Here is a 22,190-nt window from a genome sequence, read left to right as displayed (position 1 = left end):
TTTTTATTGATTAATGATTTTCAATTTGGCTATTTGAATACCTAAGGAATGAAAGTCCTGAAAGCCATCAATGTATTCATATTACAGACAAGTCCCAAAGTTCTCAAAGGCTAAGGAGACAACCAAGTCAGCCTCCTACCTCTGTTTTGTAGATGATGACAGTGATGTGAAACAGGCTCATTTTCCATAAAAGCTTATTTTCAGTTGTTTTAGAGGTCCCTGCCAGGTAGGAACTTTTATAATATAAAAACTAAGGTTCTTTGCTGTCAGAGACTACTCACTCTGCCTTAAGGGCAATTTCATTTAAGCACAAAACTGAAGGTTACCCATGTACCTTTCCAGTGAAAGTAAGTCCACCTTCTCTTTTCTATTTATGGAAACTTGTGAAATAATCTTCTAGATGAGCACAGTATGAATTTGAAGTAAAAATTTTTTCAAAAGATATAATGCATTCTTATCAACATGGCTACACTTGTGGATTATAGTTCAGCTACTTTTGTAAGCACTACATTTCTTTAAATTTACTGAAGAAAGATTTCTTGTTGACTAATGCATTAATTTAAAAAACATGGAGCTCATTGAAAGCTAGTAGGCTGGTGGAGCAAAAAGTGTTAGAGGAGTGGTAGACATCAGAGAAAACACTGAGGGTTGAATAAGGAATTGCATCTGGCAGGAGTGTCTAACCTTATGATGTCTCTGAGCCAAGCTGGAAGAAGAGTTGTCTTGGGCCACACATTAATACACAGTGACACATAGTCACTAAAAATCTCATAATGTAAGTAAATTTACAATTTTGTGTTGGGTCACATTCACAGCCATCTGGGATGGGTGTGGCCGTTGGGTTGCAGGTTGGATACCCCTGAATTAAGGCAAGATGGAAAATATCAATGAATAATAGAGCTGAATGAGATACCATTTGAGTTAAAGATAAAAATTCATTAACTCATCTTTCTTGTCATTGGTTTGTTTTTAGGAAGTTCTGTGAGATTAATGGTGATAGACACTTAACACTTGAGTTGTTTTAATCATTATTTTTTGGACATACACTAGGGGCCAGGCCATCTTATGAGCTGAAAATGTTGAATGAATCCACGTGTTTTGTTGGCTTGTAAAAATGTTGTTAATTACTTGAAACTTGCAAATCTATAGTTGGTCAAAAAATTTGGGGGGGCTCATTGAGGACCTATTATTGATTCTAATATTAAAAAATAGACATGAATGCTTTCTACCTTTTAGTTTGCATTTCTTCTGTTTTTAGCTATTTATCCTTCTCCTCTGCCTTAGTTTGTTAAAAAAAATCAATCTCCCTCAAAACAGCCAACCAAACAAAAAAAAACTATACAGAATTATTTTCCTAATAAAACAATCAGTAATGGATAAACATTTAGGTAGAAGATTGGCTCTTCTCTCTGATTTGGGTTCATTTAAAAATATTTAGCTACTTAAAAATTAAACATTTTTATTATAGAGATCTTAAAATAAGTTGTTGATTTCTTGAGTTAATTTTAGATGTGAATATAATATAAAATGACTCATTATTCATGCCAGCTTCATATTAAGATGGTGTGACCTGTTAGGCTTTGATTTAAGTGAATGTCACTGCATTCATCAGAAGCTGTTTCTTTTTTTTAAAGGAATTTATGCAGATACTTGATGTGTTCCAAATAAAACCCTCTGTTTATGTTCAAACTCCTTGATTTTTATAGGTTACACACAAAGAAAGGTAGTTGAAAGGTTATCTAGCTCAGAACCCACAGTAAGACATTTGTTTTTCCAATATAAGTTTTCCAGTATTCAATCGGAAGCAGATTTTAAAAGTAATTTATCATTTTAGATTTGGCTCTCCATTAAAGTTTCTCCAGTAAAGTTTAGCTATAATTGGAAAGTCATAGTAGTGTGTGTACATGTGTGTGTTTGTTTTAAATATATGTGCAGTTTTCCTGGGTGTTTTAGCAGCTAATGTAATATAATCGCCCAAATTATATAATGTTAACAGGCATTTTTTCATACGATGTCTCAGTTTTCCTTAGTTATACTCACATTGATCGTCTTCAGTTGTACACAAGCCAAGGGAAAAGGCTGGAGCTCACATCGGGAAGCTGGAATAAATAGCTCTTTCAGAGATGAGCAGAAAAGGACAGAAATGTAATGGAACCAAGTTCTAACAATAAGTGCTAATTTGTTCAGGAGAATCAACTTACATTTGAAGAAACAAAATTGAAGGAGTCATTATAGCATTATAAGTAGGCAGAGTTATGTCATCTCTACTTAAATTACAGTACATCTGTAGCTACCTACAGATATAGGCATTCAGTTATATGAATATGAAATTAGATAGCTTAAGATGGATGAGTGGATCAGTTTTGTTTAGTCCCCAACCTAGTAGGTCTTCCTTTAGTGGCTCTCAGAAATATTGATGTCCTGGTTGCTGTGACTTATTTAACTAATTTAGGTTGATGGAGCAGAAAGTCTGGGTAGGCTAAAATCTGTGGGAAAATGATTCTATTACTTTTATAGTAAATAATTATGGAAATTGAGGCATTTGATCATTTGGCATAGTTCATACACCAGTTAAAGTCCCACTGAAGCTGATGGTGGTTTCCACTACTCCTTCTTCTTCCTCTTATGCCTCTAACACCTCCCTCTCTTCGTTTCCCATCTCCCATTTCCTCTTTGCCTCTTCGTTATAGCCTTCCTTCCTTCCTCCTCTCTCTCTGTTCCCCACTATGGCCTTCCTTCTATTTAAACAGATTAATTGAGATATGATTCACATTCCATTTAGTTCACCCACTTAAAGCATACAATTCAGTGGTTTTCATTTATTCAAGGAATTGTGCAACTAATCACAGAGCAACCACAGTCTAATCGTAGAACACCTTATTATCAGTCAATTCCCATTATCCCTTTCCAAGCCCTAAGCAACCATTAATCTACTTTCTGTCTCTAAATTTGCCTGTCCTGAACCTTTACTGTAATGAAATCATATAGTGTGGGGTCTTTTGTGACCTGCTTTCTTCACAGCATAGTATTTTCAAGGTTCATTTCTGTGTAGCATATCTGCACTTCATATCTTTTTCATGACAATAATATTACAGTATAGATATGCCACATTTTGTTTGTTTTCATCAGTTCATGGGCATTTGAGTTGCCTCCATTTTTAAATAGCTATTATGAATAATGCATTAACATTCGTGAACATTCATGTACAAGTTCTTGTATGATCATATATTTTCACTTCTCTTGCTTACATACCTAGCAGTAGAATTTCTGGGGCATATGATAACTGTGTTTAACATTCTGAGAAACTGCCAAACTGGTTTCCAAAGGGGTTCTACCATTTTACATTCACACCAGCAGTGTATGGGGATTCTGATTTTCTCCACATCCTCACCATTCCTCTGAGTTTTCATATTAGCTTAAGTGTTTACCTCTGCCCTTCACCTCCGTAAGTCTCCTGTCACTCTAGTGTGATGTATAACAGAGCTTCCTAGTGCTTTGATGGACTAGTGTGTTAACTGGTACTCCTGACGTAGCCTCTAGCCGTAAGCATTGTCTGTTTCCCCAGTGTGCTGTTTACGTATTATTTTCAAAATTTGTACTGTGGATGTGTAAAAAGTCAGGAAGTAAGGCAAATAGACCCAGACCAACTCCTTTATTGGGAACTTTTTAGTCATCTAGGACTGGTTAGAATCTCTAAGATAATTCCTGATGACATCAACCCTGGTAACTTCCAAATAGGTATGCAGACCAGAGATACTTGGAAACGTCAACTTGTCAGAACCAAGAGGTTTGCAGACATGCCAGGGTTTCTCTCATATGCATTAATATCAACAAATGTCCCATGTGAAGCATGGATTATTGTTATCTCTGTAATTATGGCTGGCTCAGTTTTCTGAGAATTAGGTACTCAATATTGAATCAGAATTAAACCGTGTCTTTGAAAGTGCTCAGGTAGTCAGGTTGCTTTCACTCCTTAACTGTTGAAGAGAACACTAGTTACGGTTGAAAGGCTTCATTGGAGTTGAGATTATGATACTTATGAGAAGCATTTCCTCTTGTTTTTAAAATCCCCATGCAAGAACCCTGACTTAGTGCAGTTCCTAAATGGAACAGTGCTTTGGGGACCTATGAAGAAGGCAGTCTGCAGGAGTTGTTAATTATTTCTAAAAATAACTCCAGGAGACAGGCTAATGGTAATGACTGGGTTCTGGCACTTTATGGTTATAGCAACTACTTTTATATATTTGGATTTCCTTCCCTAATGCTTAATTATCTCCATGTGGGCATCATGATGGTGTGTCATTGTAAGTATTAAAAGTTTAATTAATTGCTTGACAGTTATATCTTGTGTAAATTACAATAGTGGTAATCTTTTTACATTTTTTATTTTTGGTTCAGACAACCCTAACTAGCCACAGAGCAACCACAAAATCTTCACATTGCAAATCACATACAATAAAGTATAGCTACCAATTACAGATTTTAGTGTTTTTATATTCTAGAGCAACAAACTGCCAAGTCAAAAATAAAGTCAACTAAAGCACTTGGTCCTTTCCTGATCTCTACTATACATCTCACTGGAAGATTTTAATTTTGTCATGGAGATATGGCTGGAATAACAAATTAAAAAAAATCTATTCAGACAAGGAAAATATTTAATTATAAACCATAGCAGTTCAATATATTCAATGTGTCAGTATTTGCATTTTACTGTCACATGGTATAAGATTTTATTAGTTTTCTATAATAGTCATTGCTTTTGTTGGTTTACAGTGATTTTCTTACTATATATTATCATTAGTGCTTTACATGGATCTGGGATTGTATCTAATAAGATGATTTGAGGTTAACATTTAGTTAATCTGAAAATGAATAGTTTTAAAAAATTTTAATGGTCTTTTGACATTATAGAGCAATATATCTAACTCAATTTTTAAATCTTGACATAAAAAGGACAAAGAAAAGATTTTACGTAATGTTATAGTGTTGTCTTCTCTGTCATTGCAGATAAGAGCAGAAATCCCTATTCTTGATGAGCTAGATGAAGATGAAGATGATGAGGGTGATGAAAAGGATGTGGATCTTTCAGTTCCTGGCTATTGCTATCTCAAACTGTTGTCACTCACCTCACCTTTGGTTTTACCAGGTGATGCTTATGTATTTAGTGGCAGGGAAGCTTGCAGTTTTCAGTGATTTTTACCTATCTGATTGTGTTCTTTTGTGATGCATAGATATTAATAGCTCACTTTAATCTTGCATACATATTTTCTATCTGAAATGCCAAATGCATCCATCTGTTCTATAGGGCTCCTCGAAGTAGTACAGTGTTCAAAATATTCTGAATATGTTAGACTTGAATAAAATTGAACTGGAAAACTAAATAACCATTTTTACTGAGAAGTTAAAATTTCTCTCAAATTCTCAATTTCTTCTGTAAAACAAATTTGCAGTGGTCACTGATTCAAATAATGGTTTATTATGATATAAACTAAGTGAAAAGATCATTAGAATCTTCCAAGATTTACTGGCTACTTTCATAATTATAAATTTAATCTTTCTTTGGAATTATTCCAAAGATGGTACCAATATTGGAGAACTATAAATTAATGCCTTGAAAAAGTAGGTCAAATTGTATGGTCATTTAGTTTCAACATAAATTTCACAGAGCCATGGCATTTAAAAATTATTCTAATTATGTGTAATTATTCTAATTCAGTATTATCCAGCATTTTGCTGAACATGCATCCATAACCTATCCTGTCCCAGTTCTAGCTTGGATGTTCATGGATGTAAAAATTTAATTTCTGAAAGTTAAGTTCAATAAACCCAAGAAATATCATCATATCTTCACAATCATAATTTCACTATACTGTAACACTGGAAGATTTTTCCTTGGTTTCATCTCACATGGAGATTCTTAAGAGATTCAGCCATATGCATATTATTTATTTCTAGATAAAGCTCCTGTCCCAAATCCCCACCTCTTTTCATTAGAGAAAATTGAATGGTACAACTTAGACAAAGACTTCACCTTTTCTTTTTTCCTGATGTCCTGAACAAGCAGCAAAGACTTGTTTCCTGTTCCTCTTTTCTGTTTTTCCCACTTGCTACATCAGGGTTTTCTTTTCACTGTATGACTTGTTCTTTTTTATTACTGAGCTGTATTCCACTGTAGGATGTACTACTGTTTCTTTATCCACTCATCTGTTGAAAGACATTTAGGTTGTTTCAGAGTCGAGGACCTTTCCTGTAGTTAATATTGAGTTGAAGAAAAAAGTCATCAGTTACCAAAGTTCTTCTTGTATACTAAAATAGCCTTAGAGTTAAAAATCCTCTTGAGCTTTTTAAATGTTGATGTTTTCTCTTACATGGACCCCTTACCCACTGGGCATATGGTATGAGAAGAAGGGGAGATACTTGTTGCTACAGCATCTGCTGTTTCTCTCCTCCTGGTCTGTGCAGTGCTGTGCTGGCCATGAGGCGGCTCCTCTACATAGTTTGTCCTTGATGGCTGTTAGCCCCTTTCCTCAAGAAGGGGAGGATTTGAGATCAGCAATTGTATCTGTTTGAGAAAATTCAATAATAAGGGTTAGGTGGGTAGTGTAGATGCTATCTGTGTCTAGCAAACCATGTCACCATGGACAAAGTTCTTCATTTTCCTGTGCCTCACTCTCCCTGGGATTACTCAGAAGAGAACCAGGAAAAAGCACCAGTCTCAGGAATGTGCACCTTAACAGGCCCACCATGGATAACACACATTAGGCAGGAAACCAGAATGCATTGGATGTGAGTGAGTCCTGGCCCTTTTCTCCTCTTATTTTCTTTCAAGTAAACAAAAATGCAGCTGCAGAGTAAATTCAGTAATTTGCATTATTTTAAATATAGGCGTTACTGGTATCAATTTCATTTTTTAAATTTTGAAAAAACTTCAGACTTACAAGAAGTCACAAAAATAGTTTTGAGAGTTTCTGTTTACTTTTACCTAAGCTGCTCTGGATTGATAACATCTCACATACCCATAGTTTAATATTAAAGCTGGGAATTTCACATTGGTACAACATTGTTAACTATAGACCTATTCAGATTTTTCTAGGTTTTTAAATATAGTATATAAACTTTTGGAATTAGCACTTTTTTTTCACTCAGGACATTTTGAATCCACCCCAATAGTTGCCTGTATGACTTGTTCTTTTTTATTACTGAGCTGTATTCCATTGTAGGATGTACTACTGTTTCTTTATCCACTCATCTGTTGAAAGACATTTAGGTGTTTTAAAAATTTATAACTAACAATGTGACCTACAAATTTTCAGTTTTGTTCAAATTCTGACCTGGTCTTCTGTAAGGAAAATTGTAGGGCACGACTCAATGAGTGGGGAAAAAAATTCTACATGCTAGCTTAGTGGCTAGGGAAGATGCTGTTTTTATATCAGTTGCAGTCATGGCATCTTATCTTCATTTAAACTATTCTCAGGTCTGGAGTTATTATGAGAATCTTTAGTTCTCTGAAGAGCTTGACAAGTAGACAAATTTACATTCCTAGGTTAGTCTGTTGCAGATGTGGACTTATTTCTTGACATATATCAGCTTTTGACAGAATAGGATTCCTTATAGGAAGCATGAAATTACCTTCTCTCATCATAGCGCCGGTGTCCTCACAAACAGTGATTGTAGCTATATCCCAAAAAGTCTATACTCATCCTCAGCGGGCTTGAAGCAGTCATATGCGGGCATGTGAATGCAAGTATTGGGTATATGGCCTGCAGTTGGATATTATTTATCTCTTTCAGTTAGATATTGATTAGGGTCTTGACAGGAAAGGCAAATTCAGATGAAGTAATTGATCTGAAGGTAGTTGAATGAAGGGACTCTTTATACTTAAAGGAAAATTCACAAGCCATGGTGAATCCTCCCAGGGTGGTTAATGTCCCTTAGCTAGAAGAGGTAAGGGGAGGTAGCAGTTAGGAGAATGAGAGAGAGCATCTGTGTCTTAAATAGGGGAGCCAGGGCCTTCCAGAGCAATGTAGGCTACCTGTAGCAAACCTGCAGGAGGGTATTGGGGAATACAGGTCCGACCCCACTGTGTTTCCACTTTCTGGCCTCCTGCCAGTGTTTCCCTTTCAATGAAGCCAGAGGACAAGGGAGCCTGATGATTCATTTGTTAAAGGTTATTCTTCCAGGGCACAGAGCACAGTTGAGAGGGCAGAGGATGGTCCTGGAGAGGGTAAATGGAAAGCATCCCACACAGTGTTCTCTTGGCTTTGAATGGAGAAGCTTGGTTGCATCTAGGGGGTTTCTATATGGGATTAACAAGACTGGGCACCCAATAGATGCTCCAATGAGCCCTTACTGTCTTTAATTTCATCATGGTCTTTAAAGGAGACTTTTTTATCTATTCAGAATGAAATTCCAGTTTTGCTAGGTGTATCCTTGCCTTTTTGTTCCTGTAATAAGAAGCACATGCAGTAGTTTCCTTTTTTGTTTACTTTTAATGTTTTTGATTTTTGCATTGGGCAACCTCTAGTGGTTCTTAGGAAAATGACACTTGCATATGAACCTATAATCTTATCAAGTATTTTGTTTGGATATCTATTGTCTTCTGATCCCACATTTCTGTGTTACCTTATAATATGTAAAAATGGCAAGTAATAAGCTTTTTGGGATTAATTAGAGGCACCACAGCAAAGAAATTAATATTTTGTTTTTTAATAATTGTATTGATATTGCTACAGAAAGATAAAAGACCTATCTGAAAATGCCTAAATAACAAGAAGCAGCCAGTCACATGGATGTCTGGGACTAGTGTGTTCCATGTAAAAGGAATAACAGGTGTCATGGCCCTGAGTTAGCTATGAACTTTGTGTTACTGAGGAATGGAAAAAAGGCCGTGTGGTAGTGTGCCTTTAACATCTCTAGCAAGGAGGGCAGGTGGTTGGAGAGAAGGTAAGAGGGGAAGTCAGGCTCAATGTCAGAAGTTTTGATGTTATTCCATCTACAGTGAAAAACCTTTGGAAGACGTTAGGAAGGGGAATGATGTAAAATTCTGGCTTTTGAGTAGACAAGATGGTTTGTAGGGGTGGTCATGAGGAGTAGAAAACAACAAACTTGTACTTAAATTAGGATGAGGAAGAGAGGAAATATGACTGGGCAAGTAGCAGCGAAAATGGAGATGGATTTAAGATGTATTTTTGAAGGTTGATCTAGGCCTTGCTAATGGAGTACATATCAGGAGTGGGGGAAAGGGAGAAGTTAAGGATGACTAAGTTTTTAAGCTTGAGCAACTGGGCACCATGGTCTGACTTGGGGCACTAAAAAGAGGATAAGGATCAAGAGTTCTCTTTTTACTTTGTGAAGTTTGGCCTGAAATAGGCTAAGTTGTTATTGTTGCTGTTGTGTGCACACATGTGTGTGTGTGTGAGAGAGTTAAGAATGAATGTTTCTCTTCTAGCATACTGTAATACTCTACTTTTCATCTCCTTTTATCTCTTTCAGCTTTGGAGGAATTTTTTATGTCGCTCATGAAGCAAGAAATGGTGAATATGCCCCGTGGGGTCTATCACTTGGCATTAAAAGGAGGTGCCCGCGTAGACCAAGGAAAGACAGTAGCAGGAATCCCCAATTTTATGTTAAAAATGTATGAAACAAACAAGCAGCCAGGTTTGAAACCTGGCCTTGCAGGTGAGCATATTACATTGTACTCAACCACAAGTTGTTTTGCTTTTTTTTTCCTTTCCATCTCACATGTATTTAACTTTGAAATATATCTGGTTAGGGAATATTTAGGTTGTGTGTCATCTCATTTTTTAAATTAATTACTTTATTGTTGTTCAATTACAGTTGTCTGCATTTTCTCCCCACCACTCCCCACTACCCTACAAGTTTTTAATATAATCTTTTAACTTCCATTTTTGTGTACAGGGGAGTACTTCATGCCAGGGCATTGCTGCTGTTGCTAACATGTAGACACAGCGGGATAAATGAGAAAAATAAATCCCGTTTTAAAGGTATTAGAGACTGTAGAAGCAAACATGAATAGATAGACAAAAAGACCATAATAGGAGACCCTTTGAGGACTGTTTCCATCCCCGAGGAGGGTAATCAGTGATTCTGGTTTTGGGCTAGGAATGGGGGTTGGCCAGGAAGAGGCCAATTAGAGGACAGAGAAACCAGTGGACCTTTTAGTGGTTCCACTGGACTAGGGTGATGTGATGGTTAATTTTATATGTCAGTGTGATTGGGCTAAGAGATGCCCAGGTAGCTACTAAAACATTATTTTTGTATATGCCTGTGAGTGTGTGTTCAGAAGAGGTTAGCATTTGAACATGTAGATTGAGTAAAGAAGGTCACCCTCACCAATGCGTTTGGGCATCATCCAATCTGTTAGGTGCCTGAATAGAACAGAAAAACAAAGAAAGGGTGAAACTGCTCTCTTTGCATGAACGAGTATGTCTATCTTCTGCCCTTGGACATTGTCACTACTGGTTCTCAGGCTTTTAGACTCAGACTGAATTATACCACTGGCTTTCCTGTTTCTCCAGCTCACAGATATTTACCTCTTTTTCATTCTGTTTCTCTGAAGACTCTGACTAATATAAGAGACAAATTGGAGATTTTCCTCGTAAGATATTTGCTGAATTTTGATTTTGCCCTGAAAGTTAAAGAACTAGGCTGATGGCTTCTTCTGAAATGCAGAGTGAAATCTCATTCAGTCTTGTGCTTAGGGAACAAAGACTGGCTAGGAGAATGGGTCTGAAAACAAAGCACATGAGTAGTGAATTAATACTAAAGATGTAGCTCTTTGTACCTGGGTGCATTTACTGATTTTTTTGACCTGAGCTAGAGGCTGAAACTGAGGCTTGACCTTAGTAAAAGTCTGATGTAAGAGACAGAGAAACCAACAGAGATCTTGACATTTATATGGTATCTGAGTGACAACACAGGAGACTTAAGGAACCCCCAATACGCAGCCTGTGTCTCCCTCCAGATATTTGCCAAGATTTGGAACTTTAAGGGATGGAGAGGTAAAGAGATAAGCTGAAAACCTATGAGGACAGGTCAGAATCTCTCATAACTATTCCATACTTAGGAGTCTGATTAGACTGTTGATTGAAAATCTTGGGGAGGCATATCCTAGGAACAGGGTTGAACCAGACATAGACTGAGATTTACCAGAACTATAAATAAGCCTAACCCAGTCCAATCCCTGATTTGATTGTGAAGATCATTCCTTCACTCTATCTGCCTAACAGAGGAGAGGAGTTTAACACCATTTCAACTAAAATTTCTGTAGTTCTTTTATTTACTATCCAGTATACAATGAAAAAGTTCTGGACATACGAAAAAGGAAGAAGCTAGAAATGTAGGGACATTTCATGGAGATAATGAAGTTCCTCCATTAAGAAAATATCACAGTTTTAATCAATGTACACAAAATAAAATAGCTTCAAAATACATGACAAAAATGAGCAGACCATTTTATTTTCAAAAAGTTTTTTTCAAAAAAGATTAAATAGACCCACAATAAAAGTGCTAAACATTAAAATGTCTTTCTCAATAGCTTGATGAATAAGCAAATAAAATCAGTAAGTTTGCAGGATATCTGAACAATGCTGTGAACAAACTTAGTTGGCATGTAGAACAGTGATAGAATTCCTATACTTTTTAATGGTACATAGGTGAACTTGCCAAAATGACCATATGGCAAACCATAAATTTCAACACATCTCAAAATACTGAAGTCATTTAGAGCCTGTCCCCTGATGAACATGGAATGAAAAGTAAATACCCAAAAGATAACTAGAATGTCTCCAGTAGCCTGGAAATGGAACATTACATTTATAAATAATCCAAGGATTAAACTAAAAATCAACATGGAAATCAAAAAATATTTTGAACTGAATGATAATGAAAACAAGCCAATCACAACTGCTAAAACAGTATTAGAGGGAAACTTATAACTTCAGAGAATATATTAAAAAAGAGAAAGGGAAAACAATCATGATTTAAGCTTCTATCTCAAGAAGCTTGGAAAAGAACAGCAAATTAAATTTAAAGAAAGGAAAAAGGAAGGAATAATAAATATAAGAATAAAATTTAGTGTAGTAGAAAACATAAAATCAGCATAGCCAAAAGTTGATTCTTTGAAAAGTTTAACAAAATGGTAAACTAATATAAGTTTGGATAGTAAAATACAGAAATGTAGGTATATGCATGCCTGTTATCACCACTGTTGTTCAGTATTATAATGGAGGACATAGCTAGTGTAATAAGCCAAAAAAAAAAAGTCATAAGGATTAGAAAGGAAGAAATAAAATAGTCATTATTTGCAGATGACATGATTGTGTACGCAGAAAATTGAAAATTATGTACAGACTAATTGGGTTAATAAATGAATTTGGCAAGATTACTGCATGCATACAAAAGTCACCATATAAAAATCAGTGACAATTTAAAAGATGTTTAAAAATTAAAAATTAAATAGTCACTAAGAAATTGCCAAAAAAATCAGTGAGATTTTTTTATACCATACAAATAAAAATATGATTTAAAATCTATACCATTTACAATAGTATCGAAACTACCAAGTACCCAGAGTAAATTTATCAAAAGCATGCAAAACCCTTATGCTGGAAGATACAGAACATTACAGAGAAAAAGTAAACAGATTCTAACAAATGGAATGATATACAATGCATATGGACTAGAAAACTATGTTGTAAAAATGTTAATTCTCTTCAAATTGATATTTAGATTCAACCCAATCCAAATTAATATCCCAGTGGGTTTGTGTTTTTGTTTTGGAAATTGGCAAGCTGATTTTAAAATGTGCATGAATAGCCAATGAAATCTTGAAGAATAAAAAGAAAGTAGGAGGATATACATTACCAGATATCACAGCCTACTATAAAACTGCACTGATTGACCATGTGGTCTTGGGGCAAGGTTAGACAAACCAACCAATGGGAGAATATAGAATGTTGAGAAGCAGACACACATGAGCAAGGTCACCAGATTTATTACAGAGCTGGCACTGCAGTGCTGTGAAGAAACGGGATGATCTTTACAATAAATGATTCTATAATTAAATGCTCCAGTTACAAAAATAATGACAAATTATATTAAAATCAAGAACATGTGTTAATCAGAATGTACCTTGAAGACAGTAATAAGGCAAGTCACAGAATGCAAGAAAGAATAATACATATATCTGATAAAAACTCATCTTGAATATATAACATATTTTTACAAATCGATAAGAAAAGACAATCAGAAAACAGAAAATAGAATTAAACACCCTTCAAAATGAGAGTACTCAAATGTCCAATGAACATATGAGTAGATGATCAACTTAGTCAACTTGATACAAATTAAAACCCCCATAACATACTACCACATATTGAACAGATTGGCTAAAATGGGAAAAAGATGGGGGTTCTGACCAAGATGGAGGCATAGGTAGAAACCCTTCACTTCCTCTCACAACCAAAAGGAGGATAACAACCAATCTAAAATCAATAAGCAACCAGAAGTACCAGAAAATCAAACTGCATGAAACTCCAACAACTAAGGAATTAAAGAAAAAATCAACCGAAACAACCAGACCAGTAAGGTGGGCCCCGCGGGGCAAGCTACCCAGAAAAACCACGGCTAGGTGGCTGAGGGGCAGGGTTGACTTAAGGGGGAAACTGAGACTCAGAGCTGACTGTGGGCTACAGCTGGAGTTGCCACGGTGGGAGATACTTCCACTCTGACTCAAGAGTCTGTTGGAAAGTGCTCTGGAGACCAGCAGGTGAGCTGCATTGCTCCCTCTCTGGCCCCTGCCCCACAGGAGGCAGCACAGCAAAGAGGATTGTCCTGCCTGGGTGAACACCTAGGGCCCTGCCCCTTACAACCTATCAGCTGTGCCAAGACAAAGAAATATGGCTCAAATGAAAGAACACAGCAAAACCTCAACTAAGCAATGAGGACACTGCCAACCTAACTGATGGAGAACTTAAAGCCCTGGTAATCAAAATGCTCACAGAATTGATTAAGCTTAGTTGAAAAATGAAAGAACAAATGAAAGATACCCAAAATGAAATAAAGCAAAATAATTCAGGGAACCAATAGTGACAAGAAGGAAACCAGGATTCAATTCAATGATTTTGGAACAAAAGGAAGAAATAAACATCCAACTGGTTCAGAACTGAGAAACAAGAATCCAAAAAATGAGAGGCTGAGGACTCTCTGGGACAACCTGAAATGTTCCAATATTCGAATTATAGGGGTGCCAGAAGGAGAAGAACAACAGCAAGAAATTGAAAACTTATTTGAACAAATAATGAAGGAAAACTTCCCCAATCTGGTGAAGGAAATAGACTTCCAGGAAGTCCAGGAAGCCCAGAGAGTCCCAAAGAAGTTGGACCCAAGGAGGAACACACCCAAGGCACATCATCATTTACTTACCCAAGATGAAAGACAAAGAGAAAATCCTAAGAGCAGCAAGAGAAAAGGAGACAGTTATCTACAAAGGAGTTCCCATAAAGCCATCAGCTGATTTCTCAAAGGAAATCTTACAGGCAAGAAGGGGCTGGAAAGTAGTATTCTTCCAAGTCATGAAAGGCAAGGACCTACATCCAAGATTGCTCTATCCAGCAAAGCTATCATTTAGAATTAAAGGGCAGATAAAGTCCTTTCCAAATAAGGTCAAGTTAAAAGAGTTCACCATCACCAAGCCCTTATTATATGAAATGTTAAAGGGACTTATCTAAGAAAAAGGAAATAAAAAATATGAACAGTAAAATGACAACACACAGCTATCAACAAATGAACCTAAAAGAAAAGAAAAACTAAAACAGCCAGAACAGGAACAGAATCAGAGAAATGGAGATCACACAGAGAGAGTTCAGTGGGGAGGGGGAAGGGAGGAATAGGGGGAAGGTACAAGGAAGAAGAAACATAATTGGTAGGCATAAAATAGACGGGGAAAGATAAAAAATGGTATAGGAAACAGGACTCAAAGAACTTATATGTACAACCCATGGACATGAACTAAGGTGAGAGGCATTGCTGGAGGGTTGGGAGGGCAGAGTGGAGAGGGGATAAAGGGGAAAAAAATGGGAAACTGTAATAGCATAATCAATAAAATATACTTTAAAAAGAAAAAGAAAAAAGATGGAAAATACAAAGTGTTGATAAATATGTGAAGCAACCAGAACTGCTGCTGGAATGCATGTTAGTACAACCACTTTGGAAAACTGGTACTGAATAAATGTATACTCTTACCCAGGTATGTCATTCCTAGGGAAAAACCCAAATGAAGTCACTAGATGACATGTACATGTAATAGTGCTCATAGCAGCATTATTTGAGTTGTCCTATACTTGGAGGCTATCTAAATGCCTATAGACAGTAAAATGGATAAATAAATTGTGGTTTGTTCCCATGATGGAATATTATTCAGCAACAAGAATGAATGTACTACAACTGCCAATAACAATATGAATGATTCTTGCAGTGATTAGGCTGACTGAAGTCAGATTTTTAAAAAGCCATTTTACAGTCTATTTTATATGAAGTATGAAAGTAGGCAAAATGGTTACTAGAAGGTTGCTACCTTTGCAGCAGGGTTGCATAGCTCTGTATGCTTATGATGTGTATACCTTTGTCTATGTATACCATTCTTCAAAATGAGATGTTTAAAAATGTAACGATCTCGGTTTTAAATTATCTTAGTCCTTCAGTGTGTCTTTCATCAGCTCAAAATTACCCAGGCAGTTTCTAAGACTACCCCAACTCACTCTAGCACTTGCCTGCCTGCCCTTGCCTTTTCACTGCTACTGGTGGCCAGCTGGATCTAGAAGTTCAATTTTAGAACTTAGACCAGGGTGGGAAGGACTGGGAAGAGAAGGATTAGAGGAGCGAGAGGGAAAAAGGGAGAATGAATGTACCTAAGTGCTGGTATGAGGAAAATCTTGTCCACTTGTAGGTATTAACTGAAGGACCCCATGGTATCAGAAAATTGATATGTGCAAGCATTTCTCTTTAATTGTAATTTTTTTTTAAAGATTTTACTTATTTATTCCCAGAGGGGGAAGGGAGGGAGAAAGAGAAAGAGAGAGAGAGAAACATCAATGTGCAGTTGCTGGGGGTCACGGCCTGCAACCCACGCATGTACCCTGACTGGGAATCGAACCTGCGACACTTTGGTTCACAGCCTGCGCTCAATCCACTGAGCTACACCAGCCAGGGCTAATTGTAATTTTTTTAAAAAGCTTAATAAAATATCCAAAGCAACAGTTCATAAAATTTAAAGTAACTCATGACTTGTAAATTTATTCATTTCTTTAAAAGTGAATAAAGCTTTGACAAACAAGCCAACAAAATATAACCAAAGACACTGAAATTTGGAACAGGCTGACAGTGACCAGAGGGGAGGGTATTATAGAGGAAAAGGGTGAAGGGTTTGCAGGAACAATTATAAAGGACACATGGACAATAACAAGGGGAGATGGAAACAGGAGGGAGGTGGGGAGGGCTGGGGTGTTGGGCTGGGGTGAGGGGGAAAGGCAGAAAACTGTAGTGGAACAACAAAAAATGTTAAGAAAATAACATTTATGTACAAATACATAAAATAAAAGTGAATAAAGCTTTGAAATAAGTGATAGTTTAAATATAAGTTACAAATTTCTTCTACTTTTTCTTTCCTTGGACACCTATAGCCAAATATAATCTGCTTGGCAAATTCTTTTAATTTGTAAATATCGCTATACATATTGATGGAATATTGATTACTGGGAATCTAATCAATGAAGTTATTTTCATAAGAAATGTTTTTCTGTTTTTTTTAAGGTGGTATGTTATTTTGTTATGATGTTTCAATGTATCAGAGTAAAGATGGTAAACCTTTGAATCGACTGATGGCCAATAGAGGGCGCAGTTTCAAGCAGACCTCACTTGCTCTAGTGCATGAGGTAGGTGCCTTCCAAAACCCTAACAGGTTCTTCTTCCTTGTTTTGAGGTTTTTCACCTTACTTTATGCTCATGAAATTTAGTGTATATTTGGAAATATTTTTTCTCTTTATCATAATTAATTTAAGTTCCTTTAAAAGGCAACCAAAATAGCTGACCCAACTGAATACTAAAATATTTTGATAACTTCTGGGAGAAACTGGCCTGCCTCCCCTAATGCCCAGCCTAATATTTGGGAGTAGTCTTTATTGGTTTATTTCATCAACTTTTAACTTCCATTGTAAAGAATAAATACCAATTTGTTATTTAAAGATATTATCTTGCCTATTTCTTAATTCTAATCCTTTGCAAGTATGTAGGGCACCAGTGTTTATATTTTGTGAATGTAGAAAATTAATAGTAAATAAAAATGTTTAGGTTAAAAAAAACCTTTGGTTTTAGTGTTTATTTTACTTTTCAACTACCCTTTTAAAATAAAGCTTTGTGTTATATATGATACCATTACAAGATTTGTATGAAATCTGATCATTGCAAATATAGCAATATCTGAAGGATGTGGGAAGATGGAAATTACTTGGGAAATGTGTGTTTTTGTTGTTCTTTTTTAAACTTTTTATGGCAGTTGCTCATTCCAGTGTATATGAATTAAAATGTACAAATGAAAGCAAAATATTGCAGCAAAGATATTTGTTTTATATAATATATGTAACATATAGCAGCTATAAATAGAAAAATATAAATTATACTATAAAAATTAATGGAGATGATGTAAAAATAGGGCTTCTATGCTATATACTAAATCTTACATTGATGCACAATTTATAAATCTTGGCTATATTAATTTGGTTTGGTTATATTCCATATGCCAATTACCACCAATTAGCAAAACTGATTTTTAAGGAAGCATCTTTATCCTATGCCACCTGTACTCCTTTAATATATTTAGTTGGAGTTCAAATTATATAAACATTTGATTCAGAACCATTTTTTGTCTAATACAGTATCTTCATTTAACTAAGGAGGGAAGAAAGATTTGGGAAGACCACTGATTCTCTACAAAGTAGAGAGGTTTACTTTTATAAAAGAAGGAAAACCATAGGTGATTTCTAGATATGTTTTCCCTAGCATCTTATTAGTTGGTGTAGAGATGGGAGAAATTTGTTACCTTTTTGTGTTTTTAAGCTGTGCACTTAGGTATTTGAAGGATAATCAAAGTGTTAAATATTACTAGAAAGCTGACTTTATATTCACAATCAGAACAGAAACGAGAAAAAGTGTGAATGTGGGGGATAGCAGAAGGTATCTAATAAATTCAGCAAATGGTATCAGAACTTACAAGGTATGCTTTAGATATGAACAGATGAAAATATTTGGGTTAAGATAATACTACTGTTACAGAATGTCTAGAAAATTTCAAAGAGATGAGAAAACTAAGATCATTATTTTAGGAGTCAATCAGAAGATATATTGGACAGGATTCTGCCAAAGCTATGGTAGGATTAATAACAGTTTTAAGAGCTGCTTAACAAGAATAACACTTGCAATAATAATAGCTAATAACCAGCTCAGGTACTTGAAAAATTGCTACACATATGTTAATTCATTTCATCTTTACATTAACACTGTGAGGTTGGTACTGTTAATGTGCTGGAGGTTGAACCCGTGCAGTGTCAATCCACAGTTCTTGAACTACCTTACACCCTCCCAGGTTAAGCAGAGCACATTTTAAAACATTTTAAAAATACCTTTGGATCTTTCCAAGATGACTGTAGTATTTCTTAGCTCTTCTTCTTGCTTCTAGTTGTTTTATTGTTGTAGTCCATTTGATATTTTTCTAGCTGAAGTTTCTTAAAACTCTGTTTTGCTTCCTATCTCTACATTATTCTGAGTTATTTTATTTAAAAAAAAGCTGTCATGAATGTTTCAAGTTCACCCATTTATGGGTCTTTGGGTTGTTGCCAGTTTTTGGCAATTATGACTAAAGCTGCTATAAACATTCTCATACAGGTATATGTGTGGGCATTTGTTTTAATTTCTTTTGAGTAAATAAATACCTAGGAGTGGGTCTGTTAGTTTGTATCGTAAGTGAAAATATTAATAAGGTACTTCCAAAATGTTTTCATAGCTGACAGTCTCATTTTGAATTCCCACCATCTCTATTTATAGACATTGTAATGAAAACAAAAAGAATCTGCAAAAAAAGTACAAGACTATGTAAGTGGGTTTATTAAGGTCATAGAAAAGTATTGATTATGTGTTTGTATACTAGTAGTGAATAGTTGGAAATGAAAGCAAAAACATCTAATTGAATTTCTGATCTGTGTATGTATATTATATATACAGAATGTCTGCTGTCACCACCTCTCTATGTATATTTGCCTAACTGCTCTGTGTAGGGCTCTCCAGTGCAGTGCTGACCAGGAGTGCTGAGAGTGGATGTTCTCGTGCACAGTCTTGGGGAAAGCATTCAGCTTAATAACATTAAATGTGATGTTAGTATGGAGTTTTTGTAGATATCCTTCATTGGGTTGACAAAGTTTCCTTTTATTCCTAAACTGCTGAGATTTTTTGTTTTTTACAAATAGATGTTGAGTCTTGTCAAATGTTTTTTTCCCACATCTTTTGAGATGATTCTATACTTTTTTAGTGTGTTAATATGAGGAATTATTTTGATAGATCTATTGTGAACCAAACCCACATTGCTGTGATAAACTCCACTTGATCATAATGTATTATCCTATTTATACATTGCTGAATTTGATTTGCTAATAATATTTAAGTAAGAATGTTTTAATCTATACTTATGAGGGATATTGTTATGTAGTTTCCTTCTAATATTTTTGTATGGTGTGTTGTCAGGGCAATGCTATCATAATAAATAATATTTCCTTAAATTTTTGGTACAGTAGAATATTCCAGGCTTGGAGGTTTCTTTAGGAATGTTTGTAACTATGAATTCATTTTATCTATCTGTCTCTCCATCCATACCTATCTGTCTATTCATCTGTCCATTCATATCTGTCTATCTATTCTGTCTACATACCTGTCTGTCAGTTTGTCTGTACATTCATTTATTCTTCCATCCATCTGTCCATCTATCCCTATTAAACCTGAAGAATGGATTTGGGAGGCATGGCATACACAATTAGTATCTTTCTGCCTTTTGAAAGTGTAAGGTTGAGGAGGTTTTGGTTTTTTGTTTTTTTTGTAATGTTTAGCTCCAGTACCTGGTATTGCTGGTATGTAGTAGACACTTCATAAATGTTTGTTAAGTTAATGATTATAATCCCTTAATACTTGGATGTGTCTTATCTTTCATATGTACATGTAGTGGGATATTTCCTTTTCCCCAAAATGTTGTTATTAAGTTGGTGGTGAATGTTACAATTGTTGAAGTCTTACTAAGAAGCTATGTTATTGTCATCTGAACAAGCTCTTAGGTACTGTTTTGTATTGTTATTCATTTACATGGTTTAGCCCCTCCTCCCTGCCAAGGATTACATACCCCTATAGGATATTCTGTGGCCCTCTTAATGCTCACAGCTAGAAGTGGGTGAATGAGTGAATAAATGGGTAAAATAATTTTGATATGAATGTTCAAGAGCTATGCTCTTCATATTTTGAAGTATATTTTGCTTTATTTAATTGCCAATATTTCTCAATAACTATGTTAGTTAACTCAAGTAATTTCCAAATCATGGGAAACTAGTTATTTCTAGAAGTAGTGATGAATCATTTTGGAAAATGTTATATCCTGTTCTTTTGAGGAAAATTTTTTTTCATAAACTTCTTTTTAAATTTAATCTTTATTGTATTTTTGTCTCATTACCATTTATCCCCCCATACCCCTGTGCTTGCAGCAATCACCATACTGCTGCCCATGTCCAGGAGTTCTTTCTCCTTTTTTTCTCAATTCTTCTGCTTGTCACCTCCCCCACCCCAGCTGTCATCCTGCTCTCCATCTGAGTCTGTCCCCATTTTCTTTGTTAGTTCAGTTTGATCACTAGATTCCACATATGAGTGATATCAGATAATATTTTTCTTGCTCTGACTGGCTTATTTCACTTAGCATAATGTTCTCCAGGTCCATCCATACTGTCTCAAAGGGTAAAATTATCTTCTTTTTTATGGCCAAGTAGAGTTCCATTTTGTAAATGTCCCATAGTTGTTTTATCCACTCGTCTACTGATGGACACTTGAGCTGCTTCCATATCTTGGTGACTGTAAATAATGTTGCAATGAACATAGGGATGCTTATGTTTTTTGGAATTAGAGTTTTTGGTTCTTTCAGATACATGCTCAGAAGTAGGATCACTGAGTCAAAAAGCACATGCATTGTTAACTTCTTGAGGTATCTCCATACTGCCTTCCACAGTGGTTGTTCCAGTCTGCATTCCCACCATCAGTGAAAAAGGTTTCCCCTTTCTCCACATCTTCACCAGTACTTGTTGTTTGTTGATTTATTGATGATGATAATTCTGATAGGTATGAGATGATATCTTATTGTGGTATTAATTTACATTTGTCTGAGGATCTGTGATGTTGAACATCTTTTCATACGTCCATTGGCCATCTGTATGTCCTCTTTAGATAAGTGTCTATTCTGGTCCTTTGCCCATTTCTTAATTGGGTTGTTTGTTTTTTTGGTGTTGAGTTTTATAAGTTCTTTAAACTTGGTTATTAACCCCTTATCAGATGTATCAGTCAATACAACCCATTCTGTGGGTTGTCTTTTTGTTGATGATTTCCATTGCTGTGAAAAAGCTTTTTAGTTTGGTATAGTCCCATCTATTTATTTTTTCTTTTGTTTCCGTTACCTGGGGAGATATATCTGATAAAATATTGCTATAAGCAATGTCCTAGATTTTGCTGCTTATATTTTCTTCTACGATTCGTATGGTAGAATAAACTATCTACCATACATAGTTTATAGAATAAACTATCTTTTCTTTTTAATATCTTTATCTGGTTTTGTGATTATTATAATGCTGAGCTAGAAAATGAGATGGGAGTCTTCTCTCCTTTTGAATTTTATGAAATAGTTGGAGAAAGAGAGGTACTAATCCTTCTCAGAATGTTTGGTAAAATTCACCTGTGAAGACATCCAGTCTAGGGCTTTTGTTTGTTGGGAGTTTTTTTATTATTACTTCAGTTTCACTAAGGATAATTTGTCTATTCATAATCTCGTATTCTTCCTGATTTAGTTTTACAAGATTGTATGTTTCTAGGAATTTATCCAT

At 35.5% G+C, this 22,190-nt stretch overlaps 1 protein-coding gene across 2 annotated transcripts in view; it reads left to right on the top strand.

The window, feature by feature from the left end:
• The window catches only part of FOCAD (focadhesin), a 321,941-nt gene that overhangs the window by 205,607 nt on the left and 94,144 nt on the right, over window positions 1-22,190 (top strand). For both annotated transcript variants that reach the window (XM_028508513.2, XM_036021544.1), the window contains exons 19-21: window positions 5,008-5,146; window positions 9,493-9,678; window positions 16,831-16,952. In XM_028508513.2, the coding sequence (XP_028364314.1) occupies window positions 5,008-5,146; window positions 9,493-9,678; window positions 16,831-16,952 (447 nt within the window). The remainder of the gene's footprint in view (window positions 1-5,007; window positions 5,147-9,492; window positions 9,679-16,830; window positions 16,953-22,190) is intronic.

The sequence above is a fragment of the Phyllostomus discolor genome, chromosome 3 (genome assembly GCF_004126475.2).
Source record: "Phyllostomus discolor isolate MPI-MPIP mPhyDis1 chromosome 3, mPhyDis1.pri.v3, whole genome shotgun sequence".
Lineage (NCBI taxonomy): Eukaryota > Metazoa > Chordata > Mammalia > Chiroptera > Phyllostomidae > Phyllostomus > Phyllostomus discolor.
This window is presented reverse-complemented; position numbering and strand designations above follow the sequence as displayed.